This window comes from Macaca mulatta, chromosome 13 (genome assembly GCF_049350105.2).
Source record: "Macaca mulatta isolate MMU2019108-1 chromosome 13, T2T-MMU8v2.0, whole genome shotgun sequence".
Classification (NCBI taxonomy): domain Eukaryota; kingdom Metazoa; phylum Chordata; class Mammalia; order Primates; family Cercopithecidae; genus Macaca; species Macaca mulatta.
The window spans coordinates 100,100,670-100,114,856 of NC_133418.1; the positions used below are offsets into that span (position 1 = coordinate 100,100,670).

General features: G+C 54.4%; 1 protein-coding gene across 14 annotated transcripts in view; it reads left to right on the forward strand.

Annotated features, from left to right (window-relative positions):
* Nucleotides 1-1,941: 1,941 nt before the first annotated feature.
* ADCY3 (adenylate cyclase 3) overlaps nt 1,942-14,187 on the forward strand; it is a 101,966-nt gene continuing 89,720 nt past the window's right edge. For 12 of the 14 annotated variants that reach the window (XM_077958232.1, XM_028831418.2, XM_028831419.2 and 9 more), the window contains exons 1-2: nt 1,942-2,474; nt 2,970-3,834. In XM_077958232.1, coding sequence (XP_077814358.1) covers nt 3,160-3,834 — 675 coding nt within the window. In that variant the 5' untranslated portion in view covers nt 1,942-2,474; nt 2,970-3,159. 14 annotated transcript variants of the gene reach the window in all.

Genomic DNA, 14,187 nt, shown 5'->3' on the forward strand with positions numbered 1-14,187 from the left:
CCGGGCGCGGTGGCTCAAGCCTGTAATCCCAGCACTTTGGGAGGCCGAGACGGGCAGATCACGAGGTCAGGAGATCGAGACCATCCTGGCTAACACGGTGAAACCCCGTCTCTACTAAAAAATACAAAAAACTAGCCGGGCGAGGTGGCGGGCGCCTGTAGTCCCAGCTACTCAGGAGGCTGAGACAGGAGAATGGCCCGAACCCGGGAGGTGGAGCTTGCAGTGAGCTGAGATCCGGCCACTGCACTCCAGCCTGGGCGACAGAGCGAGACTCCGTCTCAAAAAAAAAAAATAAAAATAAAAATAAAAACCAAAAACCAAAAACAAAAAACCACAAATAACTCTCTCCAAAAAAAAAAAAAAAAAATCCCCCCGAAACCCAAAAACCTCCAGCAAATTAAAACAGTGGGGCAGCCCAGCACAGTGGCTCATCTGCTCTTTGGGAAGCCAAGGTGGGCAGATCACTTGAGGTCAGGAGTTCAAGACCAACCTAGCCAACATAGTGAAACCCCATCTACTAAAACTACAAAAATTACCCTGGGCTTGGTGGTGTGCGCCTGTAATCCCAGGTACTTGGGAGGCTGAGGCAGGAGAATCGCGTGAACCCGGGTGGCGGAGGTTGCAGTGAGCGGAGATCACGACACTGCACTCCAGCCTAGGTGACAGAGACTCCTTCTGGAAAAAATAAAAAATAGAAATAAAATAAAACAAATGGGGCAAAGTTTTGCTTTATTTAAATTACCATCATCCTATATCTGATGTTAGGTCCCCTACCTTTGGAATCAAAGCCCTGAGAAGTTTGGGGCTGAAGTTGGCGCCTTTTCAGACAGAGTGTGAGGGAATGGTAGAAACAGCAGTGGCAGGATCGATTCTCTAATGGATCCATTCCCTGAGGGATGCAAGGTGATGCCTGAGGTTCTGGAAGGGGTGCCCGCGGGTAACTCTCAGGTGTATGGTGAGGCAGCTCCATCCAGGGTCTGGATAGACGAGTTTCTCTCCCCTGTTCATTCCTTCAGCTCTCCCCAGGGGAGATGACCCCCTATTGCTGCTGGCTGTCCTTAGCACTCACCTCCCCACACGTGCTTTTGTCCCAAAACATTCTCTCTCCTCTTCCTTTATTTAAATTCCCAAAGCCTGTAGTTGATCTTAGCACGGTGTTCTGTCAAATGCAAGGAAAATACTTTATGCTGTGGTGTAAGAGACTTATAGGTTTAACTATTCAAAGGAGCATTTGCATCTTTAAGGGAGAGTTTGTGAACTCAAACACATCTCAAACGGGTAGAATGTGCACGGGATATCTCTTCGAAGCAGGGTCTCAGGAACTCTTCCAGTTCCACGTGTGGTGCCCACCGGGCCACCGCCACCCGCCTCCTCCGAGCAGGACAGGGCTCCGTTGCCGGGCCCCTCTGCGGAAAGCTCAGGCCTGGCGCTCCGAAGTCTGGGCTCCCGGGGTGGGCGGGGATACTTAGGCCCCACGCCCCCCGCAGTGGAGCGGTCCCCAAACCTGAGCCCCGGCCTCTGCCGGTCCGGAAGGAAGCCGTGGCGGAGGAGGGGGCGGCGGCAGGGTGTCCCTAGCGCGCCTCACCTGCGGGCGGGCGCGTCTCGGTCTTCCATCCTCCTAGACCGGGCCTGCTCGCGGGAAGGCGTGGATTCGCCCCAGCCCTCCCGCCCGCCGCCCACGCCCGCGCTTCCACGCAGCCGTCTCCCCAGCCCGCCGCCCCCGCCGGATCGGGGGCTGCCCGGGCCCCTCCAGCTCTCGCCCGCGCGGATCCCGGGACCGCCGCCCGGCACCTCCCCCGCCGCCCCACTCCGGGACGCGCCGCCGAGAGGGCGGTGACTGGGGCGAGGGAGGGGCCGCCCCGCCCGCCTCCCGCCTCCCGCCTCCCGCCTCCCGGGGCCTGGAGCGCGCGTGGCCCGGGAGCCGCCGGCGCCGCGCGGGGAATAGCTGTGCAGCACGCCGAGCCCGGACTCGGCTGGCTCGGCTCGGCGCCGGCGGGCGAGAGGATGCTGGCGGGCTTCCCCGTGTTCGGCCCGCGCTCCCGCCGGGGAGGGCCCCGCGCGCGCCCCTAGCCGCCGCCGCCGCCTCCGCGGGTGCAGGGGAGGGGTCCGGAGAGCCGCGCTCGCCGCCGCCCGCGCCTGCCGGCTCCCGCACGGCCCCTGCACGGCCCCGGCCCCCGAGCCTTAGCCCTAGGGCGGGCGCGCTGGGCCGGCGCCCCGGGATCTCCCAGCCCTAGTCGCCGCCGCCTCCTTCCCGCTGCGGCCGGGCGCCCGCGGATGCTGAGGGGCAGCCCTGCGCCTCTCCCGGTCGGATCCCGGGCCTGACGGCGAGAGATCGCGCTCCGGCCGGCCGGGCCCCGAGGCACTGGCGGGGCGGCGCGGCTCTGCGGAGAGCAGCCCTCGGGCGCGCCGAGCCCTCCAGCCCCAGCCCTCGCGGGGACCGTCCCGGAGCACGCGGTGGCCGAGTTCCCGCACAGGTAAACGCAGGGGCAGGGCCAGGCTTCCGGGGGGAAGACAGCGCCCTGAGCGTGGGAAGGGGGCCGGATCGGAGCCCGAGTCTCCAAGGGCTTGGTGGAAAAAGGAAGTAAACAGAAGGAAGGCTCAGGAATCCCCAGGATGGTCCTAGTTTCTTTCCGGCACATTTTATTTCCAGCTTCTAAGGACTGGGCCTGGAGGGAATTTAGGTGAGGAAGTCAGGGACTGAGAAAGAAGAGATGACAGAGAGAAACCGGGTGCCAGGGATGGAGAGGCGGCTAGGCCCTTCCACAAGCCAGGGACAGGAAATCGAGTGTCTGGCGTGGACAGGACTAAGTGTGCGTGCGGTGGGCGGTGGTGTGAGCGGGGGTGGCAGGGAAGGCCCTGGATTGGGAGGCTCTTGCAGCAGAGATCCTTTTATGAGGGTTAGGGCGGGTCATGGGGAAACCACAAGGTAGGAGGGAAGAGGTGCTTCTGCTCAGCAATGCCCTTTTCAGTTCTAGCTGATCAGTGCTCCCTGTGCCCTGGAAACCCGCTCTGCGTTCCTGCTGGAGGTGGCCGCCCCTCCGCCCCAGCCAAGAAGAGGCCCTCCCCAGATCTCAGCGAGCCCTGAGAGGTAGCCCAGTCCAGAGCTCTTCCTCTGATCCCGGTCCACTTCTCTAGGGCCAGTAGCAGACACCAGCCAGGATGCCGAGGAACCAGGGCTTCTCTGAGCCCGAGTACTCGGCCGAGTACTCAGCCGAGTACTCCGTCAGCCTGCCCTCCGACCCTGACCGCGGGGTGGGCCGGACCCATGAAATCTCGGTCCGGAACTCGGGCTCCTGCCTGTGCCTGCCTCGCTTCATGCGGCTGACCTTCGTGCCGGAGTCCTTGGAGAACCTCTACCAGACCTACTTCAAAAGGCAGCGCCACGAGACCCTGCTGGTGCTGGTGGTCTTTGCTGCCCTCTTTGACTGCTACGTGGTGGTCATGTGTGCTGTGGTCTTCTCCAGCGACAAGCTGGCTCCCCTCGCCGTGGCTGGAATTGGACTGCTGTTGGACATCATCCTCTTTGTGCTCTGCAAAAAGGGGCTGCTCCCGGACCGGGCCACCCGCAGAGTGGTGCCCTACCTGCTGTGGCTGCTCATAACTGCCCAGATCTTCTCCTACCTGGGCCTGAACTTCGCGCGTGCCCACGCGGCCAGTGACACCGTGGGCTGGCAGGTCTTCTTCGTCTTCTCCTTCTTCATCACGCTGCCTCTCAGCCTCAGCCCCATCGTGATCATCTCCGTGGTCTCCTGTGTGGTGCACACCTTGGTCCTGGGGGTCACTGTGGCCCAGCAGCAGCAGGAGGAGCTGAAGGGGATGCAGCTGCTGCGCGAGGTGAGTCCTGCCCACTGTCCCCCTGTGGCGTCCTCTCCAGCAGCTCTCACCAACGTGGCACTTGTTGGAGTTGATGTTTGCTTTGCCTTTGAGTCAAAATGTGTTCTGGGGGCCTCCAGGGCTCTAACCTCTCTCCCTAGTCCCTGCCTTTGCACCCCCGTACCATTGCCCGGAGTCTGCCTGTGCTTGGCCCCAGGGAAAGGAGGATGTCAGGGCACTGGGCCTCAGGGCTGCTCTTCACCTGTGCCCAGCCTAAGCGTGTGACAGGAAGGTCCACCCAGGGCTGGTCTTGAGGCAGCATTGTCCTGGCCATTCCCTGTCGGTGACCCTGGCGAGGAGGACTTCCCGTGGGAAGAGGGCTCCTCGATTCCCATCTCTCCCCCAACACTGACTAGCTGTGTGGACTCAGTGCCCCTTTGTCAAATGGGGATAACATCTGCCCTGCCTGCATGACACTTTTGTTGTCAGGCTCGCAGGAGATTTGGGGGAAAGCACGTTAGGATACGTGAAGGGCTGCACAGAGGGAAGACGCAGTTGTCCTATTTCCTGCCTCCGGGCAGCTCGGGCTGCCTGGGGAGTTCTATGAAGTAGAGAATGTCAGTCTCCCCACTGAAGGTGTGGTGTGGGCATGCAAATAGGGGCAGTCATGCTGGCCACTGTGACGTAGGATCTGCTGGTCCTGGAGCGTGTGTTCTACTGGAAGGGGTGGAATTTCGGCCTCAGTTTAACTATTATTTATAGTATTGGGGTGGAATTTCGGCCTCAGCTTAACTATTATAGTGTTGTGTTCCCACCAAGTGCTGGGCCCTCAGGGGCTGCAGAGGCCGGGGGACCTGAGGGACAGTAGGCAGTGTGTGTCCCTGGGGAGCCAGCAAGCCGGTGACCAGAGGCGGAGATATCTGCATCTGGTTTGATGCCCAGCCTGCCAGCCTTGTGCCAATGATGGTCAAGAGAGGCTCCCCCACTTCCTGCCCCTGCAGTGCTCTGTCTGGTAGAGACGTCTTAACTCCCACGCCAGCTCTGTTCTGTGGTTAGCGGGGCTGGGGTAGAGTCAGCTCTGAAGCAGTGACCTTCTGGGTATCAGGAGAGGCAGGGCGTGTCCAGAATCCTTGCTGACTGATGTGAGCCTCTAGCAGCCATGGAGGTCAGTGCCTGGGCCCTGAGACCAGGTGCTGTGGGCAGGCCCAGGGTGAACGGACAGAATCTTCCACTCCTCTGCTCATTTCTCCAGTCATGCCTCAGCCTGCTGATTTGATCTAGAAATGGGTAGAGGATGTTAACATAGGCAGGGGCCTGGCAGGGCATCTAGTCCAGACTCGCCATTTTACAGAGGAGGAAACAGAGATAGGTGATAACTGGTTCACTGTCACCCAGCACTTTGGTGGCAGAAACAGGACGGGAGCCCAGGCATTGACTCCCAGCCCAGGGCTCATTTGTGTGTGTTCCATGGAGCACCGAGAGCTGCCTGAGAGCAGGAGCTTTGCTTCCCATCCCACCTCCTGGGGACAGTGGCTGTGTGCTGCCCTGCCGTCCCCACCCCAAATCTCTGTAGAGGGGGCTATGAGTTTCTGGTCATCAACTAGGTGGAAACACCAGTCTTGTCTCTTCAGGCCATGCATTAGCCAGTTCCAGGTTCTTTTTTTTTTTTTTTTTGAGACACAGTCTCGCTCTTTCGCCAGGCTGGAGTGCAATGGCGCAATCTCAGCTCACTGCAACCTCTGCCTCCCGGGTTCAAGGTATTCTGCCTCAGCCTCCCGAGTAGCTGAGATTACAGGCATGCGCCTCCACGCCTGGCTAATTTTTGTATTTTTAGTAGAGATGTGGTTTCACCATGTTGGCCAGGATAGTCTCGATCTCTTGACCTCATGATCCGCCCGCCTCAGCCTCCCAAAGTGCTGGGATTACAGACGTGAGCCACTGTGCCAGGGCGTCCCAGGTTCTTTTTAAGCTTAAGGTCTGAGGTCTGGGGATGACTGGTCTCTCTAGCTCCATCTCCTCAGGTGGACAAGGAGCTTATTTTGAGGCTCCTGGAGCTTCCAGGGAAAAGGACACTGCAAAGACGTGGCCACAGGGCTGGGCCGGGGCCTGGGTGCCCCACCATGTGGCTGCTTGGAGATCACTTCTAAACTCATGATGGTTTTCCTTTGGGTAGTGCTAAGACATAAAACCCTAAAACTTAGAAAAAAGAAAAAAAAAAAAAGATAGAAATCAAGAGTAAAAATATTAGCATCCCAGAGGAGCCCGACCTTGGCATGGAAGCAGTGCCTGGGAGGCAGCTTTGGGAGCAGAGCAAGAGGGGCAGAGGGCTCTCAAGGTCCGATTGGGAGCCTGAGATCGAAGGAGAAGGCCCCAGCTTACAGTGGGCTGTGTTCCAGAAGCTTCTGAGTCACTGGTTGAGACTAATGTGACTTTTTTAAAAGGTGCCTGGGTTCCCAGGCCCACCCACCAGAGTCTTCCTCAACTCACAGCATCCCAGCATTTGGCCTCTGAAGACGATGGAAACAGGGCTGGGCATGGTGGCTCATGCCTGTAATCCCAGAACTTTGGGAGACTGAAGCAGGCGGATCACCTGAGGTCAGGAGTTCAAGACTAGCCTGGCCAACATGGCGAAACCCTGTCTCTACTAAAAATACAAAAATTAGCCAGGAGTGATGGGGCGCGCTTGTAATCCCAGCTACCCAGGAGACTGAGGCAGGAGAATCAGTTGAACCCAGGAGGTGGAGCTTGCAGTGAGCCGAGCTCACACCACTGTACTCCAACCTGGGCGACAGAGCAAGACTCCGTCAAACAACAACAACAACAACAACAACAACAACAAACACGGGCTGCAGCAGCCTGCGTTGCTGTGGGGAGGGATGGGACAGCGGTCTCCCTGAGCCCTGGAGTGAGGCGTCATTCACCTCCCCTGCTGCTGTTGCCTCCTGGAATGTGGGCCCCATCAAGGATGGGGGGCAGGGGCTGGAGGATAGGATGCAAGGACCAGGGGGCTAGGCCCCTCCTAGTCAGGGTAGGTCCCAGAACTTTCTCCAGACCCCAGACCCCAGGCACTGCCTTTCTCCTGCCCATGTGCTTCCCCTTGTCTTTCTCTCTCCCATCCCCTGTTGGCTCTGGCTGGCGACTCCCTCCAGGGTCGGTGGGGGATGAACGCAGTTTCCCAGTTTGAAGTAGACACCTGGATTTCTGGGGGCTTGCGAGTTTTGTGATTTTGTTGCTGCTGTCACTGGCAGCATGAAGCTTTGCCAATGTCAAAAGTCTTCTTCCTCTGCAGCCCTTATCCCTCCATGCCCATGCGCGGCTCTGTGGGGAAGGACGGAAGGTACACATGGGGCTGCGGCAGCCTGAGTGGTCGGAGGCCAGCCAGACAGCCTGTCCTGGGCTCCTCTCAGGAGGCCGGTGGGTGGGGTTCTGACAGGAAGAGCAGGTGATCAGAGAGTGTGGGATGGGGTGGGGCTGGGGCCCCACCAGTGAGTTAATAAATGAATATTGCTGAGCTGCATGGGCCTTGCAGCCTGCAAGGTCAGGGGATAAGGAGGGTGAGGCCATCTGACACTCAGGCTGTGCTGGGGTGGAGAGGATGTTCTGGGAGCCACCTTGGATGGGCAGGGACCTGACCAGTGGTTCTCACGACCCATCCTCTAGCCCCTGCCTGTCCCCCATTCTTCTTTTTTTTTTTTTTTTTTTTTTTGAGACAGAGTTTCGTTTTTGTTGCCCAGGCTGGAGTGCAATGTTGTGGTCTTGGCTCACTGCAACTTCTTTCTCCCGGGTTCAAGTGATTCTCCTGCCTCAGCCTCCCAAGTAGCTGGGATTACAGGCAGCCGCCACCATGCCTGGCTATTTATTTTTGTATTTTTAGTAGAGGCGGGGTTTCACCATGTTGGCCAGGCTGTTCTGGAACTCCTGACCTCAGGTAATCTGCCTGCCTTGGCCTCCCAAAATGCTGGGATTATAGGCGTGAGCCACTGTCCAGAGGAGGAAACAGAGGACAAAACAGAGATGGGTGATAACTGGTTCACTGTCACCCAGCACTTTGGTGGTGGAAATAGGACGGGAGCCCAGGCATTGACTCCCAGCCCAGGGCTCATTTGTGTGTGTTCCATGGAGCACCGAGAGCTACTCCATGGCTCCCCCATCCCGGGAGGCAGCACAGGCCCAGAGCAGCCGGAAGGGAGGGCAGATGGATCAGGAGGAGCTGAAGCTGGCAGTGTTTGCCCATTTCGCTCTCCTGGCCTGGGTCCTGCCCCAGGACCTGTTACAGAATAATTTGCCCTTTACTGCTCTAAACTGCCCCTGAGCTGGGTGAGGAGGAAGGAGGGGGCTGGGCTCAGGACCAGTATCTGCAGGACCAGCAGCCAATGGGTGCGGACAATGGGGAAGGCAGCCAGGATGGTTGGGGGTGGTTGGGGGCGTGCCTTTAGCATGGGGCAAAGTAGGGACTAGGAACTGCTGACAAATATTTTGTACCCTTCAGAGCAGAAAGGCTATTTGGGAGCAAAATTCTCTCATGGAATGAAGAGCCTGTGAAGACCTTTTTCCACCAAGTAAAACATGAGGAAGCTGTGGATGTGCAGTTTCTTTCACATCTGCAAATGACACAGCAATCATTCACCCAGGGAAGGAACATTGGCTCTGAGGGGCTGGAGGGAGCTGCCATAGGGAGGGTGGGAGGAAGCTGAGGCTTCCAGAGACACCCTGTCTGTAGACGGCAGGTAGCTGTTGCATGCACCTCACCCGTTTCATCCTGGATGTTACTGGCTCCATTTCACAGATGAGGGGACTGAGGCTCAGTGAGGTTGAGAGGAGGTAGTGGGGCTGGATTACAGGGGAGGGGTCACCGGTGGGTAAGAAAGGTGGAATGGGGGACTTCCCTGAAAGCCTCTCTTTCTCTGGAACCCAGACATCTGGGCCGCCTCCTCCTTTTCTGGCTGCCCCCAAATGTAATTTTGCTAAGCAACATGACTGAACAGTGTCAAGAGATGGCAGTCCCTAAGGTATAACAGGAGGCACCCCCTTCTCCCCATGGGAATTGGATGCAAAGAGGGGAGAAGCCCATGACGATGTTCCCTGTGGGCATGTGGCCAGGAGTACGTGAGAAAGACAGGGGGCTGAATTGGAACAGGAGCTGGTGTGGGGTGTGGTGGGCAGGAAGCAGCGGGCCTGGGGGCTTTCAGCCTTCAGGAAGCAGGCTGCGGGGAGAGGTGTGCAGGACACAGGGCAAGAGGAGGCAAACTCAAGCCAGTCCTGGCTCTTTGGCCCTGGGTTCCTCTGCTGACCAGGGGCGGGAAAGAAGCCGTCATCCCTCCATGGAGAGTATGCAAATGGACATCAGCGGAGGGTCCAGGGAACGGAACAGTGATGACCTGCATAGAAGGGGACTGCAGGGCCATCAGATCCAACTGCATGTGAGGAGGAATAATCAGTCATTGAACATGTAAACAACTTTGCAGAAAATCACCCCTCCATCCTTTCCCGGTCGCAGCTTTCTGTGGCCTTTTCTGATCCCCATCTGTGTGTAAACAGAGCTTTCCCAGTTTGTCATCATCGTGCATATGCAATTTAGGCCCCACCTTTCACCCGCATTATTTCCCTGACATTTTGCTGTGAACATTGAACTCCTCGTGTTTATTATTTTAAATCAGCGCTTTATAGTCAGCGGGTATTTCTAGAGAGGAAACGGAAGCCCAGGGCTGAGCCAGGGGTGGATGACTGGGTAGTTTTATACCCACATGCAGGCATGCACACACACACACACACACACGCACGCGCACACATGCTCACTCCTGGGCTTGAGCTGCCCAACCTTCTGGGTAAACCCTCTGAGAGATGGAATGGCTGGGATGCCAGGGTTATTCGCATTCTGCAGTTTCTTCATAAACAAACAGTAAATCCCACGAGGGTGGTCCAACGCTGGATTAATATTCCAGCACCACTGTCTGCCACCAGCTGCCCCCCCCCCACCAAATTATACATTCTTTTTGTTTTTTCTTTTTTCTTTTTCCTTCTTCCTTTTTTTTTTTTTTTTTTCCAAATAGAGACAGGGTTTCACCACGTTGCCCAGGCTGGGCTTGAACTCCTGAGCTCAGGCGGTTCACCCACCTCCACCTCCTAAAGTGCTGGATTACAGGTGTGAGCCACTGCGCCCAGCCATCACCAAATTATACATTCTTGATGATAGATTCCATGGGTATGTGCTCTCACCAACACTGAGACTCAGAGACACATCGTGCGTAGGTCGAGGCCCATAAGCAGGGATAGTGAGGAGGTGGCTGTGTTTACTGAGCTCTTGCTGTGTTACAGTTTAGTGCCTTCTGGCAAGAGGCAAATATTATTTCCATTTTACAGATCAGGAAACTGAAATGTGTGACGACTGAAATGACTTGTCCACGGCCACATAGCTAGTAAGCGGTACAGCAGGATTGGCACCCAGGTCAGTAGGATTTTGGAGTTCCTTCTCATTGGAGTCATAAAAGAACCCCTTAGGCGGTGACCAGTAGCTCATGCCTGGAATCCCAGCACTTTGGGAGGCTGAGGCAGGAATATCATTTGAGGCCAGGAGTTCAAGACCAGCCTGGGCAACATAATGAGAGCCCATCTTCACACATACACACACACACACACACACACACACACCCCCAAAAAAATTCAGCTGGGCTTGGTGGTGTGTGTGTGTGGTTTTTTTTGTTTGTTTGTTTGTTGTTGTTTTTTTTTTTTTTGAGTCTGTCACCCAGGCTGGAGTGCAATGGCGCGATCTTGGCTCACTGCAACCTCCACCTCCTGGGTTCAAGTGATTCTCCTACCTCAGCCTCCTGAGTAGCTGGGATTTCAGGTGCCTGCCACCATGCCTAGCTAATTTTTTTGTATTTTTAGTAGACACGGGGTTTCACCACAGCGGCCAGGCTGGTCTCGAACTCCTGACCTCAGGTATCTGCCTGCCTCGGCCTACCAAAGTGCTGGGATTACAGGCATGAACCACTGCACCCAGCCTGGTGGTATGTGTCTTATACAGGAGGCTGGGGAGGAGGATGGCTTGAGCCCAGGGGTTTGAAGTTACAGTGAACTCTGATCACATCACCCCACTGCAGACTGGGGAACAGTGAGACCCCATCTCAAAAAGAAGAACCCCTTAGATCTTCCATCAGAGCCTGTTGAGATAGTTCCAACGGGGTTAGGGTTTTGGTTTCTCAACTCACAAGCATTAGAAGGAGCAATCTGGGGGATGAGGAGGTGTTTATGGGGGCATCTTCAAGGAGCAGAGATGTCTGGGGTGTTGAGTGTTGCAACCAACAGCCCTTGTGCACCTTCTGTGGCTGTAGGAGGTGTTGTTACATTATAGGACAGTGTAGTAACTGATGTGCATAATGGTGACCAACTCATCAAGAAAATATTAAGGCCAGGTGCAGTGGTTCACATCTGTAATCCTAGCACTTTGGGAGGCCAAGGTGGGCAGATCACAAGGTCAAGAGATCGAGACCATCCTGGCCAACATGGTGAAACCCCGTCTCTATTAAAATACAAAAAATCAGCTGGGCGTGCTGGTGCATGCCTGTAGTCCCAGCTACTCAGGAGGCTGAGGCAGGAGAATTGCTTGAACCCGGGAGGCAGAGATTGTAGTGAGCTAAGATTGTGCCACTGCCCTCCAGCCTGGTGACAGAGCGAGACTTTGTCTCACAAAAAAAAAAAAAAAAAAAAAAAAAAGAGAGAGAGAGAGAAAGAAAATATTAAATTATATTTAGTATAAAGTGCAGTGTAGTATCTAAAAACATTTTCCTCGGGAATGGATAACACAAGTTTGAACAAATAAGGATTATATTTGGAAATTCAGTAATGTGGGATGGCTCATTACTCAGTGTTACTGAATAAATGTCCATTTCTTCACCATGTGTTTTAGTTATCCACTGCTGTGTAACAAACAGCCCCGAAACTTAGGGGCTTAAAAGAGTAACAGTCTAAACCTGGGCAACGTGGAAAATTCTGTCTCTACAAAAAGTACAAAAATCAGCCAGGCATGGTGGCATATGCCAGTAGTCCCAGCTACTCAAAAGGCTGAGGTGGGAGGATCATGAGCCCAGGAGGCTGCCATGAGCCATGATTGTGCCACTGCACTCCAGCCTGGGCGACAGAGCAAGACCAGTCTCAAAAAAAAAAAAAAAGAATGACAGTTTATTGTTTCTCATGATCCTCTGGCTTGATTGTTCAGCTGGGTGGTTTTTGTGCTTCACGTGGCATGGGCTGGGGTCACTCATTTGTCCACCTGCACTGTTTCATTCATCTGTGGCATTCAGTTGCCAGCTATGCTGGCAAGTTCTAAGAAGCTTTTACCCACATGTCTGGAGCCTCAGAGCTCCTCCTCCTGACCTCTCCGTGTGGCTAGCTTGGGCTTCCTCACAGCGTGGTGGTCTCAGAAAGTGGAAGCTATCAGAGTTTTTTAAGGTTAGGCTCACCACTATCAGCTACAAGATGTCAAGGCTAACTCAGATGCAAGAGGAAATTGATTCTGTCTTTTGATATTTGAGTGGCGTGTGTAAGAGAGGGAATGAATTGATCGCAGCTGTCTTTTGAGGCTGTCTGAGAAACCAGGAGGCACATGGGGGATGCTGGGAAGACGGAGCTAATTAAAGCCATGAAATTGGGTAGGGTCCAAAATACTCTGTGACTGTAGAATGCTTCAAAAGTTAGAAACGTGGCCCAGAGCCCAGTGTTGTTTAACTTCATTAAGATATTGATTCTCCGTAGCGTTTCTAAGATTTTTAGAAAGTTTCAGAACGGCATTGTACAGAGAGAAATGATGGTTCAGAATTCATCTGTATAGACTTTGCTTTGCCTTATTTGGGTGAGAAGTCATTCTCTTACTTCCTCAAGCATGCAGTGGCCCCTGTGTTCAGGACACTGCCCTAGGTGACAGGATATGTGGCTTAATCATGGACCCCAGCACCAATCCTGCCCCTTTCTCTCTTCAGCTTAGGTTGGCAGCTTGGCTCTGATGCTTATATTCCTTTTCCAGGAGGTGGAGATTTGCATGTGCACAAGCTTCAGAAACACCAGATAGGATTGGGTTTGCATTTAGGGGGATCATCTTGGTGGACCTGAATGAAGCCGATGCGGTGCAGGAAGCTGGTGAGGGAGTCCAGGCGTGGCACCATGAGGGCCACCCACCAGGACGGAAGTAGGGGATGGAGAAGATGAGTTTGGTTTGAGGTGCCCTTGGGACATCTCAAGTGGAACTTGTCAGATTGTTCAGTGGAAAGTTATTGAACACCTTCTGTATACCAGACTTTGTACTCAAGATCTGGAGAAGAAAGATCTAGAGTTGCAGATTTGAGAATCATCAGCATTTAAGTGGCACCTAAAACTGTAGGGAGGCTGAGGGGGTGCCCGGGGAGAGTGTGTAGAGTCAAAAGGGAAGGGGGCTTAGAACCCAACAGATGGGGCAGGCCAATGTGTGTGTAGGGGAGTCCTCAGCATGGGACATCCATAACCCACCCCTGCTTCCTGCCTGGACCCATGATTGTCCCAGGTAGCCTGTGCTGGGTAGATCGGCCATTAGGAAGCAGGAAGCAGTGTCTGTCTGATGGTGTTTTACACAACTGATGCTCTTGCACTGGGGAGACTTAAGCCTAGCCAAGGTGGGGCCATGGTGCCAGGTGAGGGACTGTTTCCCACAGTTCTACCTGGCAAACAAAGGCACGGGAGTGTGACTGTGTTACGTGGTCGGGGAGGGGTGGATAATGTGTATAGAGACACCTTAAACTACAAAGCACTGTGCAGATGCTAGTTATTTCTTTATTACATTTAATCTTGGCAGACCATCTCTGATCTTTGAACTATGAGTGAATCAGACCAAGATTCTTCATTATCCTTTTTTCATCTCTTTTCTGTGTAATCAACTAACTCTTTTTCCTTATTGTGAAGGGATTATTGTTAAGAATATTTCAAATTATAAAATGCTGAATAATATTGCAGAAGATTGTACTATTCCTTTTCTGTAGGGCATTTGTCTACTTTTTTTTTTTGTTTTTGAGAAGGAGTTTCCCTCTTGTTGCCCAGGCTGGAGTGCAATGGTGCAATCTCAGCTCATCACAAGCTCTGCTTCCCAGGTTCAAGCGATTCTCCTGCCTCAGCCTTCCCAAGTAGCTGGGGTTACAGGCATGTGCCACCATGCCCAGCTAATTTTTGTATTTTTGGTAGAGACGGGGTTTCTCCATGTTGGCCAGGCTGGTCTGGAACTGCCGACCTCAGGTGATCTGCCCACCTCAGCCTTCCAAAGTGCTGGGATTACAGGTGTGAGCCACCACGCTCGGCTCATTTGTCTACTCTTAATTTTTTTATTTTTATTTTTTCTTGAGAGAGAGTCTCATT